Source organism: Ambystoma mexicanum, chromosome 9, assembly GCF_040938575.1.
Source record: "Ambystoma mexicanum isolate Mex_15411 chromosome 9, UKY_AmexF1_1, whole genome shotgun sequence".
NCBI lineage: Eukaryota > Metazoa > Chordata > Amphibia > Caudata > Ambystomatidae > Ambystoma > Ambystoma mexicanum.
Window position 1 is genome coordinate 659,281,276 of NC_090931.1, and position 14,974 is coordinate 659,296,249.

General features: G+C 45.5%; 1 protein-coding gene across 1 annotated transcript in view; it reads left to right on the forward strand.

Moving 5' to 3' along the window:
* Positions 1-14,974, forward strand: part of LOC138488462 (aldehyde oxidase 1-like) — a 705,629-nt gene that overhangs the window by 50,444 nt on the left and 640,211 nt on the right. The window contains exon 2 of the mRNA XM_069615436.1: positions 7,636-7,693. Within this exon, the coding sequence (XP_069471537.1) occupies positions 7,636-7,693 (58 nt within the window). The remainder of the gene's footprint in view (positions 1-7,635; positions 7,694-14,974) is intronic.

Sequence of the window (14,974 nt, forward strand, 5' to 3'; positions counted from 1 at the left end):
GAGAACCCGACCTTCCTCTCACGAGAGAAGGTCCCCTATTTGTGGAAGACGTATTGGAGGACAGATGGACATGTCCAGAAGATCTGGGTACCACGGCCTCCTGGCCCCATCCGGGGTAATTAGGATCATGAGTTTCCCGAACATTCTCAACCCCCTGATCATGTGAGGAATGACTGGGACTGGAGGAACCGCATACAGAAGTGGAAACCACTCACGCAGCTCCAAAAGCTACTGCTGGAGGAAATTCACTGGAGCAATATAGTTCGCACGTCCGGTTGACACTGGTCGCAAACAAATCCACTTGAGGGATTCCCCCAAGAGGTGAAGATCTCCTGAAGGACTTCCTGAGCTAGTTCCCACTCGTGGGAGACTGTGCCCTGTCTGCTCAGAGCATCCTCCACCGTGATCGCCCATCCGGCTAGATGAACTGCAGATAGGGAGATTCCCTCTTGAATTGCCCAGTACCAGAGCTGCATTGCCTCTCTGCACAGTGGTAGTGACCCTACACCGCCTCTCTTGTTGAGGTAGTACATGGCCACTGTGTTGTCTGTCATAATCAGGACTTTCTTTCCCTGTACAGAGGGTAGAAAGGCCTTCAGCGCAAGTCTGAGTGCACTCAGCTCCAAAAGATTGATGTGTAGTTTGGACTCTGATGGAGACCAACGACCGCTGATTGTCAGATCGTTGGCATAGGCTCCCCACCCCATGAGTGAGGCGTCCGTCACTACTGTTATCTCCGGCCATGGTTGCCAAAAAATGTCTCCCTTCAGAATGTTGTCCTCGCAGGCCCTCCACAGGAGATCCTGTGCGAACCTGCTTGGAACCTGAAGTAGGTCTTACATGTTGCACAAGAATTGAGACCATTGTGTTCTGAGAGCTCATTGAAGGGATTTCATTCTCAGGCAAGCCTGGGCACCAGAAAAATGCAGGATGCCATGAGGCCGAGCAACCTCATAAAGTCGAAGGACGGGAGACGCTGTGCATTCTGAAACTTGGGGACCATCTGCTGACTGTCTTGAGCCCTCACCTCGGGTGTGGAGCTCTTTTAGAAGGTGTCATAAGGAACTTCTTTCAATTGAGGGGGAAGCCTAGTCTGTGAAGATAGTGGCAGGTGACGTTGAGATGATCCAGGACTTGTTCAGGAGAATGCGCCCTGATTAGCCAATCGTCCAGTTAGGGGGAGATGTGAATCTCCCTCTCCTGAGACTCGCTGCCACCACTGCCATCAGTTTGATGAAAACCCTTGGGTCGTAGGTCAGCCTAAATGGTAGAACTCAAAACTGATAATGAGAACCGCCAATGGCGAACCTCAGATACTTTCTGGGCTTCAGATGGATTGGCACATGAAAATAAGCATCCTGAAGTTCCGATGAAACCATCCAATCCTGGAGTTTGAGGGCCTGAAGGATCTGTGAAAGTGTGATCATCTTGAACTTGTCTTTCCTGAGGAACTTGTTCAAGTATCTCAAGTCCAAGATGGGTGTCAGTCCTGCCTCCTTCTTGGGGATTAGGAAATATGGAGAATACCATCCTTTGTTCCGCACCACTGCAGGTACCGGCTCTATAGTAACTTTATCTAGCAGGGTCAACATTTCCTGCACAAGGAACGGATATGAAACCTTCAAAGAATGGCTCCCCGGTGAATGGTTCTGAGGTCTCTGAATGAAGGGAAGGCAGCAACCTTGGGCTATGGTTTCTAATTCCTGAGCATCCGAAGTAATGTCTCGCCATTCTTTCAGATGCCGAGACAGTCTGCCTCCGACTGGGGCTTTGAGTGGCTGAAGCAGTGGCTGTTGGTAAAGATGCCCCTGCTTGAGCGGCCTTTGCACCTCTCCCTCGTCCACCATGAGGGATTCTTCTTTGGTCTCTTTGACTAACCATTCCTTTCGCTCTTCCAACTGAGGAGTAATAGTGAAAAGATCTACCCCTCCAAGGCTGTTCGCTTGGGTAAAAGGGCTGAGGTTGCCTATTAACAGCATCTAAAGATTTGACTGCTGCCTTCGAGGTCTGCAGCTTCTCAAGGCTTTAGTCAGCCTTGCTGCCAAAAGGTGAGACCCATCAAAAGGCATCTTAAGGAGTCTAGATTACACATGTGGTGCAAATCCAGACTTCCTCAACCACCCAAATCTGCGAATTATGATGCTTGCAGCCATGGCCCTGCTCATGCTGTCAGCATAATCCAGAACCGACTGAAGAGACTTGCACAAGGCTTCTTTGCAGTCTCTAACAATAGCCAAGAAACCATCTCTTTCCTCCTCTTCGGGATATGCTCAGCTGCCATAGAAATACAGTCCCATAGAGTGAATGAAAACTTTGCTAAGGCACCTGTGGAGTTCGCCAATTTAAGAGCCATGCTCCTCACAGGAAATATTTTCCTTTCCCATCCATCTACCCTTTTGTCATCCCTATCCAGTGGGATGATTGGATAAGCTGCCTGTTTTGAGGTTGCAGTAGCTGCCTGAACCACCAGAGTTTCTGGGGTGGGGTGTTTTGATAAGTAGTTGGGATCACTACTGGATGGCCGGTATTTTCTTGTCAGGTTCTTGTTTACTGCCGGACTTGACTCCAGCGTCTCCCAATTGGCAGACACACTTTTTTTGAAATGCAATGTGGAACAGTAAAATGGAATCCTTTTATGGACCCTTATCAAGGATGTCTGTAGGCCTACTACATCCCAAGTAATCTACAACCTTAGACATCAACTGCCTATATGATGCATCTGCATGTTCATCAGATTCAGGTTTACCAAATTCGAACTCTGGTGAAGTGTTCACTCCACTGGCTGTTTGCAAGTTTTCATAAAGATCTTTTAGCCTTGACTCCATGATATAAAGCTATCAGGGACATTTGGTGTACCATACTGGAACCCAAATGACGCATTGTTATCCGATGGCACATTGTCCTCATTAATCGATAGGGGTGTACCGAATAGTGAAATTACTATTCGGCCGAATACCAGTTAGTCCAGCTATTTGGCCGGAAACAGAATAGTGAGCCGAATAGTTGTGTTTTTAAACAAATATGTTTTAGAACATAATAAACAACATTTAATTAAATAAAATCATGAGACATTCTATTGCATGAGTATTCATGTTTATTAAATGGGCATATAGATCACACTAAGTTTATTAAAAGTTTGTTAAAAGATCAAAAGAAAGAAAACAAAAATGGGGAAACGCTCATGCAAAGCATGAGCATTTCTATTTTGACTAGGTCAGTGTTGCCAGGTGTCTTTTCAGACCTGTAGCAGCGTTGAGCTTTCCCTGAGGCTGCCAACTTGCTGGCAATGACATGGCAGCTTGATGTACAAAAGGAAAACAGAAATGGGGAAATGCTCATGCAAAGCATGAGCATTTCTATTTTGACTAGGTCAGTGCTGCCAGGTGTCCTTTCAGACCTGTAGCAGCATTGAGCTTTCCCTCAGGCTGCCAACTTGCTGGCACTGACATGGCAGCTTGATGTATAAAAAGAAAGCAGAAATGGGGAAATGCTCATGCAAAGCATGAGCATTTCTATTTTGACTAGGTCAGTGCTGCCAGGTGTCCTTTCAGACCTGTAGCAGCATTGAGCTTTCCCTCAGGCTGCCAACTTGCTGGCACTGACATGGCAGCTTGATGTAGAAAAAGAAAACAGAAATGGGGAAAGCATGAGCATTCTATTTTGACTAGGTCAGTGCTGCCAGGTGCCTTTTCAGACCTGTAGCAGCATGTGAAAATGGGCCAGTATTTTAGCGAGAGTGGGCCACTTTGATTAGTTGGTTCAGTATGCGACTAGTAGTTTAGAAGAGTGGTACTGAACACATCTTTTAAAAAGTGGAATTTGCAACACGTTTTACCAAAAACCGCACCCTTAGGTATATTTATCAAGTGCCATAATATAAACAACCAAGAAATCATAAAAACAAGCATTTGAAAACCTTTCCCTTACTGATTCGCCCATCATAGGCATCACATTGTAAGCAGCCCCACTGCTTGTTTTGTGTTTGATAATAGTGTTCTGATGCCCGTGGCGTTACGCTGAATAGGTTAACTACTGCCACTGGCCCTCGGGTCGTTGACCTTCATTAGCCTTTCTTTAAAGCCCTCCATGCCCTTCACACCCCAGGAAGGTGAGCCGCCCACATTGTCATGCAGTTTGGGAAAGCACCCGGTGTCCCTGCCTCTGGTGCCCTGGTGTGAAGGTAGCCCGGTGGTAGCCCCCGCCTCGGACACCCCTTCATCCTCCTCCCGCGGTGTGCAGCTGCTGCAGTAGCCCTGGGTTGCCGACGCCGTGCAGACAATGTTTCTGGAATGCTCCGGCCCACCTGACTGCCTGCTGTTGCTTGATTCCGGGGGAGGGGCTGCGGGACTGGCAGTGAGCTCACTGCCAGCAGCTCATCTTTCCTTGGGCTTGAGCAGACCGCTTCCAGTGAGAGGGACCCGGGGAGTCTCACACTATCGGGGAGCAGCAGAGCCAAGACCTGCACAATAGCCCATCTGCTCCTTGCAGGATTACATGCATGCAGACAAAGTGTAAACTATTCGGCTTCGAGTAATAATTAATTAATTATTTGGCCAAATGCCGAATAGCTTATTTCAGCCGGAATTCGGCTGAATAATTACTCGAAGCTGAATTTCAGTACACCCCTATTAATCGAGGTTAGTGACTTCAAATAATCCTTTCTAGCTAAAGGAGTATGTTGTATCTGGCAAGGCTGACGAAGATTTCAAAAATGTCGAGCCTGACGCTCGAGGAGTCATCGACATTTTCAATGAAGTCGTTTTCCACTTTGATGGCATGGATGGTGTCGAAGGTGCCATTGGTGTCGATGGTGCGGCTGGCGTTGATGGTGCGGCTGGCGCAGCTGGCGTCGATGGTGTTGACGACCTCGACTTATTCTTTGACCTGCTGCCCAAAGGATCCTTTGATGATTCATCATCACATCGAGGCCTGGACGGCTCTCGATGTGGATCTGGCCTTCGCCCGGGCACGAGGGCGTGAAGGATTTGGCTAAAGTCCTTTCTTTACTAGCTTTAGAGGGCGCAGTAGGAGCATGGCTTGTCAAGGGTTTTTGTTTTTCAAAAATGTTCAACATTTCTAACCTGAATGCTTCCCATTCAGCAGGAGTGGAGGCCTTTGTGGGACAAGATATAGCTCTCTCAGGAGAGGAGTCAGATGAAGAAGTCAAAGTGGGCAACTTATGGTGCCCTTTCTTCGACTTCCTCGACAACGACGACGAGTGGTGGGAGCCACTTCTTGACCTGGACCTTTTCACCTTCTTCCTTCCAGGAGAGTCTCCTCTCGCATTGTCCGAAGGTTTCTTCGATGGGGTAGTCGATGGGGATTTCTTGGGGTTTCTACCTACCGCCAATTTCCCCTTTCACTCCTTCAGAGCTTTTCCGGTCATCGACTTGCATTTCGAGCACGCCGAGGTCTTGTTCTCCACACCAAGACACCACAAGCATACTCAGTGCTGCTACGGATCAGTTATCGACATCTTGGAATTGCAGTCTTGGCACTTTTTTTCAACCCGGTCTTCGGGAGTAGTCAGTGTCATAGATGAAGACATTTTCGATTTTCGCAAACTAAACTATTGAAACGCGCCGTAGTTCTCGAAGCGTAAGCTTACTCAGAAAAATGGAACTGAAGCCAACAGGCACTGCGTGTGCAATATATACCTTCGATGACATCATCCTCGAGACGGAGGCCCTCAAGGGACATTGAGTCGACTACATTGATGCACAGTGACGTCGTCCAAAATAAAAGTCTGAAGCAGATGAAGCTGGGTATTGAATATCAAAGATGAGGAATACGTCAGAGGACACAATCCATTTCAAAGGTTGAATTCAGGTCAACAAAAGTGGCCGACCAAACTGCAGACTTCCAAATGAAAATCGTTGAAACAATGTAAAACTGCGTTTTATCGCCTCTGGGCCATTTTGCAAGATTATCAAAATGGGTCCAGAGGTCTATTGTTCACAGAGATATTCAAGTCACAATAGCAACCTAATTTCAGTCTAGCATGAAGATATATACACCCACAAGATACTCAATATGGTTTATGGGCAGGAAGGCCGAGCGCAACATGCTCACCTTGGGAACTGGAAGATGCTGTGCGACATGGGTTCAGACCCAATTGGGCTGGCTCAGCCCATCATCCTCCTGAGGGTGATACATTGAGTACAATGAAAGTGTAATAATGGTGACACTAATTTCTGCAGCACTTAGAAAGTGGGAGAATCATTTTAAAAACATTTTTTTTTTTGTTGAATATAGCTGAAAAATTCAACTTTTTCAATAATTATACAAAATTCATTTAAACATGAACACAATAAATACATCAAAAAATTGAATTCAAAAATAAAGTCAAAAGGAGTAAAAAGGAAGAACAGAGAACAATGCATGTATAACAGAGGTATGAAAAAAATAATATTAATAATATAAAAAAGACAACCACACTTCCTTCAGAAGAAACCTAACACCTCTATATTCAGCCAAGATTTTGCTAAGTGTTCTTCTGAACATGAAGAAACCATTCGCAGATGTTGCTGCAACACCCACACACTGAAACTGTCTTTGGAAAGTATGCTTCTGCGCCAACAATAACATCGTTTATCTACCATAACAAATTAGTACCCGGCACGCGAGGCGCAAAGGAAATACTGTGTGGTGATTGGCTCATTTGCGAGCCATACCACACGGTATTCCCAGTTACGCCGTGCGTGCCGGCTACTCTGTACCCGGCGAGGGGCGTGGCAGCCCCTCAACCAATGAGGAGGCTCGAAACGGGGCCATCCCTGCTCCGAGCCTCCCCGCGGCTGAAAGGCTGCCTTCGCCCCCTGCAGGGGAGTCGGGTAAGTCTTTTTTTTCTTATTCCCTTCCCTCCCACCGCCCTCCCCCACAACTTAACTTCTTGTTCCCCCGCCGGGGACGCAGGTACGTTTTTTTTTTTTTTTTTTTTTTCCTCTCCCGCCCTCCCAACCCCACTTACTTTTTTTTAATTCCTTTTTTCAGGAGCGGATGCGCTGGGAACACTTGTGTTCCCAGCGCGTCCGCTCCCGATGGCCGCCATGGAAAGGGAAAACGGACTCTGTTTACCCTTTCCATGGCGGCGGCCATTTTCTTGGTCATTTTTTGTAATTTTGTTTTCTGTTACGAAACGTTTCGGAACAGAAAAAAAAAAGCAATTAGTACCCCGGTTTAACGGGCCGGGGTACTAATGGCAATAAGACCCTCGGCGGCGCGCCAGTACCGCCCACGGTAATGCCCGGGGCTTCGTTAAGGCGGGGCGGTATTGGCCCGCCCCCTCGGGTCTTATTACCACAATATTGCATCCTTAAAGTGATGGCGGGTGGGAGGGTTGTCTAAATATAATAGAAAAATATGATGCTGACTTCAGGTTATGTGCTGATAGTGTACTCACATATTTAAAAAAAATATATACATTTGTTGATTGATTGACTGTTTGATAAGTCCATTGACTGAATGATTGATTTACGATTGATCGCTTGAGTTGCTCGTGCATTCAGTCACTAATTGGTTGATATATTGATGCAGAGGCTACTTGATTCATTCTTTGAGTGATTGTTTTATTTCGTCAAGGATTTCTTTTGATGGATTCACTAATGTGGATGTTTCTGTCCTCCCACTGCACAGGTCGTTGAGAAGAATGCCGATCCCGAGGAAATGCTGCTTCCCTACCTGAGGAAGACCCGTATCCTTTTCCTGCTAGCTGACTAGATTTACTCTCCAGGTTATCGTGCCTCAGGGGGACCTGTTACCTTTGCACTTCTGTGCAAAATGGTCTCCTCCTCACAATTTGCAGGTGTAAAATGTTGGTGAAGAGCCTTTACGCCTCCCGTGTGCACTGTGCAGTGAAAATTGACTAAATGCTACCTCACATTCACGCAGGCACATGAGGGCTTTCCTCTCTTCCCCGAGCTGCCTTTGTGCCTGAAAATTAGGTGAGCTCACAGGGCCACCAGCAAGAGCATGAGCATCACACTCATCGCACCTCCAACGCAACCACTGCGGCAACCCGCTCTGACTTTCGGTATCAAAAGGAATAGCACAGAGCCGCGTTGATTCGTTGGGTGCCATGTTGAATTAGTGCCTGACTTCAACCCACCATAACTCTGTTTGCCAACCAGCTTCTGCCAAATGCCCTAGCCCTGTACCCTCAGGAAAAATGTTGGTAGGTCGGATGGGACGTGAAAAGAGAGTATAGTGCATAGAGGCATTCACGAAATACACAGTGTCCGCTCAGTCTCTGTAATTGCTCATTTATAACGCGCTTAATACCCAGAGGTCTCTAAGCGCGGACCAGGGGATCGAACCTGTGTTGCTTTGCGTCGTCTTGTTTCCAAGACAATGGGATGTCCCTGAGCTATCCTCCCGACTTAGTCTGCAGCCTATTTTCCTTCAGTCGCAGCAGCAGCCAAGTCCAGGCTATGTGGGGGCAGTCTTCAGTACTAGCCACCAGGCTAGCAACACTGGAAGCGTCAAGACCATCTGTTCTGGCTGTCCACAGGCCTGGCCACCTCATGCTCAAAGCTTGAAGCAACAGCTCCTTGTGGAGAGGTTATTCTCTTGCGTCTTCAGCCCATTTAAGAGGTGGTGCCAGGGAGCAAGTGCACATTTTGTCAAGCCATGACCCCTGTAATTTTCATTGCATACTTATAACCATGCCCTTTTGAACACTTTTGCATTTCAAAATTAATGAAAAATTATATTACAAAGGTCAGTATAGTGCTAACCTTTTAAAGGCAGGCACTTTTATAGACATTCAACAATCACAGACAAATTTCACCCTGCTTTGGTTACTTCTCCTTATGCATGAGGCATTTGATACGTTGTAATGCTAATTAAACTCGGGGTAATTAATAGCAAACACATTAATTTATTGGGAAACTAAAGAGGTGTCTAAAAAACCCACCTGTGCCACACAGTGAAAGAAATCCTCTGCCCGTGAGCATTGATCCACAGCACACCCAACCCCAGGAGGCCTCACCTAGGAGTTTTCACCCTGAAGCCAAGGCATAGGCCAGCTTGCGTATTTTCAGAGAGCAAGGCACATCCGTTTGCTTCGATTAATTCCAAGAAACCTCAATGTTATATTCTTACTGCGATTTGGGGCCGATACACATCTTTGGCAGGAAGATAGACGGCCTCATTACGAGTTTGGAGGTCATTCCTCAGGAACTGCTGGCAAAGTCGAGTACCATTACCACCTTTTGTAATCGGGCAACATCCATCTGATTGCAAGTGGCAGGAAGGCTGGCTGCATGTGAATTTTGGAGGAATTATCACAGGTGGTAGTGCCGCTGCACTAATTGCGTCACACGCATTTCTCCAGCTTTGCTTTTTGAAATGATGACGAGGAAAGACCTCCAGATGTATTTCCTCTGCATTACCTTCAAACTTGTAGTATGGTGGTGTGGTAAAAGTGGCAGTCATTTCGCCCAGTTACCTTAAGAACTGGTGGGGTGATAGGACAAAGGAACAAGGCTGACATCAGCAGGTGCACCTGATGTCTGACATATACTTGGAAGGCAGGGAAACTACAAAGAAGCCACTTGTGCAGATCAGCAAATGCTGTTAGCTAGTGAGAATGGAACACATGAAAGGAATGTGAATTGCTATGGCAAAGTACCACAAGCTCCTCCGCTCTGCTCTGAGGTGGGAGATGCGTGACTAGAGTGAGACAGGAAAGTTCATTACCGCATTGTCAGTGGCCTGTGAAGATTGGGTAAATATGTGATGGGTCTTTTTATATCTAATGAGGCTCTATGAAGAGTTCAAGGGCAGCGCCATTTTAGAACTCTTTGGGACGCGGAGCATGAGACTGCGCAGTGTCCTTCTGGTCTCGCCAGCCCCGGCGTCTTTCAAGGGCTACTGTTGCACGGCCTTCCCAGTTATCGTGACCAGTCCTGTAGCAGATTAGTGGTATTGTTGTGTATAAGCATCATTGAGGCAACTGAAGTGTTACAGCATCCTCTGTGCAGCAGCAGAATCCCACCTCGTCCGCCCTCTTGAGGGCACATTGGGCAACGGCAGGAGCAACCCCATCCTTTGCGACAGGTTATCCCCACATGTTAGGATGAGGCGTTCTGCAAACTCATCGTGAAGCATGTATATATATATATATATTTTAAGCCAAACCTATATTACCATGCCAACAGCCAAATATTAAAACTAATATAATGTGCTCCAAACACAATATTCCTTATTGACTACACAATTCATCCTAGTAATTAAAAAGTCTTACGTCCTCATTACAAGTTTGCCGGTAGCTCACCAGTAATTCCAGCAGTGTACCATCAAACGGACCGTTGCCAACTAATATCCCAGAATTACTAGAATCTTACAGGTGGCGGAAAGCGCAGTACATCCCCATGATATGGTGCCGCTGCTGGAAGGAACCGCTGTTTTTTGCTGGTGGGGAGCTGATTTACCTCCAGCTCTTGATTGGAGGTAAATCAGAGAACCCCCACTGGCAAACTTGTAGTTTGCCTGTCAGAGAAAAGTGCTGGTCACAGTATTACCACCACGTTTACCGACATTTTTCCCAGACCGGCAAACTTGTAATGAGGACCTTAGTCTTTGATATATGTGACAGGGTCAGGGACCTGTTGCTGTCAACAGTGGTTGGGGAGCCCTCTCAGCCTGTGGTGGAAGGCCTACCAGAGTTTTCACTAGAGTCAGTCCTGTCCCAGGTATGGGGGGGTTCCAGCACTGTCCTTTCTACTTATGCCTGCTTGCATTACACAAATACCACATTACCTTGCCCCATACCTGTACTGCACAATATTGGGCAGTCTATTTTCCATCCCATAGGTCATCAACATACAGCCTGACCATCGGTGGATAAATGAGTGAGGAACCTGCCCGTTAAAGAGACGGAGAGCTGCCGTTTCTCAGAGCAACCCGCTGAGCAGCCCAGCAGAGCAAACAGTCGGCGACATGGGCCAGCACAAGAAATAAGACTCCAGCATTAGCGCGTATGTGGAGCAAACCACATAGCATTCTTAAATCTCAACACGCTCAGCAAAACCCACAAACGTGGCCACAGAGCGGTCCTCCACTCAGACCGGTATTTCAAACACACAGGACAAACCTCACATGAACTGGGACATTGCCTGTGATTACAGCGGACCACCATTATGCAGAGTCGCCGGACTGGTGTATGAAAAAGGGGCAAGGCTTAAGATCCCTTTTTTGTGTTCGCTAAACCATAACACCTGTCTGGGGGAAAGAGAAAACAACAGCTGGCCTGGGGCACCAGCTGAGGCAGAGAGCCAATGTAGGAAGGAGGAGGATGAAAAGGGCCACAGGAAGGTGTAAGTTATTTGGTTGAGGCAAAGGGAGGAGAAGGAGGACCAAGAGACCAAGCGGAGGATGGATGGTGCAGAGGTGCATGAGGTGGATTGCTTAAAGAGTGTGCAACATGAAGTATTGGCTGGCAAGAAAAAGTGGAACTTGAGTTTGAGCGTGAGTGTCAGATGTGTGAGTGAGACTAATAGAGGGAGAGTAGGAAGTGAATGTGAAGGTGGCGGAAAGGCTGAAAGGCGAGTAAGTGAGGAAGAAGGTGTGGATGTAGTGCACTGGAGTAGTGTAGAGAGGGAAGGGTAGTAGTAGTGTGGAGAGGGGAGAGTAGAAGGGTGGAGAGAAGAACAGAGAGGAGTAGAAAGAGAACATCAGAGGGAGAGATGGAAAGAGTGATATCAAGGAAGGGATAAAGGAGAGTGGGAGGGAGAAGGGAAGGAGAGAACAAAGGGAAAGGAAGGATAGAACATCAGGGAGAGACGTACAAGGGCATGGAAGCAAAGGGCCAAGTTGGACCTGAGTGTCTGAAAGGCGCCAATACTTGTACAAACCTCAATTGAACAACCTAAGTTAGGGACGACCTACAATGTTCCCTAAAGGAGATAGTGATGGCTTATGGGCAAACAACTTTTCTGAATTCTAGATAGTAGGAGTTACCGGACTCTAGAGGACATTCTGCGGCTGAGGGAAGCCTGGGAATGACACGCTTCAGACAAGAGGGGGAAGGGGGGCAGCCCTTAGCAAGCCCCTTTATGATTCTTCAAATAAAAACCCTTGAACTATTTTGAAGAGTTGGTGTGTTCTTGAGGTCACCTGTGACACATGGTATCAGAAGTGTTATTCATTAAGCCCTGACAAAGAGGCAGCCCACGATAGAAATAAAAGCAGATGAGAAATCTGAGAGTGGAGACTACGGGCCAACTGCAAGCAGAGAGCGATTGGTGAGATCGAGATCTAATTGGAATATCTGAGCCTTTATCATTTCAGTGAAGAGACTGAAGATGCCTAAGAGTTCCTTGGATCAAATAGCGTCCAGACAAATCCACCACCTTAGCTGAAGAGCCAAAAAGAGTCAGTCAGATATTTAGATAGTATGAGTTACCAATCACTTGAGACTATCCAGGGGTTGAGGTTAGCCTGGGCTACGGAGAGAGCAGCCTGCTCTAACAAGCCCCATTACAACTCTTCCAATAGAAACTCTTGAACTATCTTCGAGAGTTGAAGTGTTCTTGCGGCCATCTGTGACATATCCCAGATAAAAAACAACTTTGCTGATAAGAGGGCCTTCCTGTAAATCTACATCTACCGCTCACATTCCTGTTTCCAGGTATATCATATCACTAGGCTTCACTTTGGAGGTGATAATTATGTTCTACAAAAATGTAATCGCCAAGAGATTCAGTGTGTCATATGGTTCATGGCCCCAAATACAAAATCCCAACTTAATTATGCCTGTAGACTTTGCTTTATATGTATCAATACCAATCATGCCGATATAGTCTTTTATGCAATGTGGATTGCCAGGAAATCCATTCAACATTGAGTAACTATGAACAGTGTTTTCATAACATGGGCTTACTATTCACACAACAGACACAACACCCACACACTGTTAACTACATCCTTCATATTTCCCGAATAAGGTGTCTGATGATGTTTAGTTTATGCACACATTGCAGCCTTTATTGTATCCATAGAACTCACTACACGATCTTCTGGTTAGTATTTTACACAGAGCAGTAAGCTCCAACTTTCATTGTTTGATGCTGCAAGAAAAAAACAGAAGTGGGTGTGTGGCAAATAACATGAATCTAGAGCCTATTATGGAAAGCTTAACAAAAGAGAAAAGCCTGGTGCTTTCCATTGGTTGTCTAGGAGAAGGTGCTTTAACTGGATATGTGATAATCGTATCATACAAATTGGATTATCCTGAGTAAAGAGACGTAAGCCAAGGTAGATTATACAGTCCGGTGATGTAAAGAGGCACAGTGTTGGAATGTTAAGAGGATTATAAACTGCAAACAGGGCAGTGCGTATTTTATTTATATATCGGCACACCCATATGTTGACAGGGTATTACTTCACAGCAATTATATTGAGAATTGTGGATTCATGAAATTAACCATCACCAACGACAAAGTAAGAATACTACTGAAGAAAAGAATTGAAAAAACAGAGCCGCTAAAATGTACATAACGAATAAAAGGGTGTTGAGAGTGCCATGATGTACAATGTACATGAGTGAATTAGTTAAAGAGTGCATCACTGGAGTAGTGGTTCCTCAATTCACGCTGTACAGTGTGGGAAGCGCTGAAATCTTTTGCAAGAAGGCACACACCCTATTCCATGCTAATGAATACACAACATGAGCAGCACTCTATTATGTAAGGGGTTTAAGGCTTAATCAAATCTTAACATCAGGAAAAGGGACAAAAGGAGAGGCAAGTACCAAAGGTAAACAATGTACATTCAGGAGATAGAAGTGGAAAGAAGAAACAGCCCAGGGACAATATTGTAAGTACACAATATGGTACAAATATATAAAACTGGCTTGGCTTTTGGTCAGGCAAATGTGATAAGGGAGTGCCAGACGATTCTGGCAGTTGACACTAGAGAACAAATATGAAAGGGTTTCAGAGATATTATTCTTCTAAATTGTTATAATCAGGACGGAGCGGGTAAAGATTGAAATTATATTTGAAAAGTAAAGTAGGTTGCACATATGTCACCAGATGATAAATCACTCGGCATGACTTTAGATCAGATACTTACAATGATTTTAGAGTAGAACTAGAATCCTTGATGGCCTTCACTTTCACTGGGTTTACACTCCGGCAGTAGTTGCCAGATTCTTGCTGCACATGAAAAGGGGCATTTATTTGATCGGAATCTTAAGGGACTGCACCATGAGAAAGAAAAACAAAAATGTTACAGAATGATGTTGTCCCACTTTGTTAACATCTAAAATCTCATAGACCTAATTATATTAAACCAAGTGTTGCCAATGGGGGCAAATAGGATGTGTAGCTCTAGGAATTCTTTTTGGGAATCTTCCATTGGACATCCTGCCGAAAATGGGCTAATACAAACAAGGAAACAGTTGGCCTGCTTATAAAAATGTAAATGGAGAGTTACATTCATGGATAAAATCCAACATCTTTTTAATATTATATACTGCGAGAAGCAGCAATTTAAACAATGTAAATATGCCACCACAGATATTTAAATAATCATATGCAATTTAAGTCGGAGAAATAGAGGTGGTTATAACGGGTGTCTGTGAAAAGTAAAGATTTGCAGGGCATGAAAGAAATATAAAATGTAATAATCCTTGTATAATGTACATGAGAACTTTTGGTTCATTTGGTTAAGATACGTCTGACAAAAACTGTTAAAAGTTAAGGACTTCAGAGTCAGATAGTCTCTGATTACAAGGCACAGAAGCCTTTTTGCTCATGTTAGTATCTGCCTCGGAATTCTGTTTCTGGGTGCTGGATGGGACAGGTTTGTATAGAAGTTTTAAGGCCTTGTTGTAAAAGAGACACTGAAACAGTCTGTTTTTTTAAGCGCAGCCTAAGACAAAGTAGACCGGCTCTGATGTATATTCTAATGGTGACAGACTATCTTGCTTTCAGCTGGTCACCTTTATTTCTGCTGCATGGAAACACAG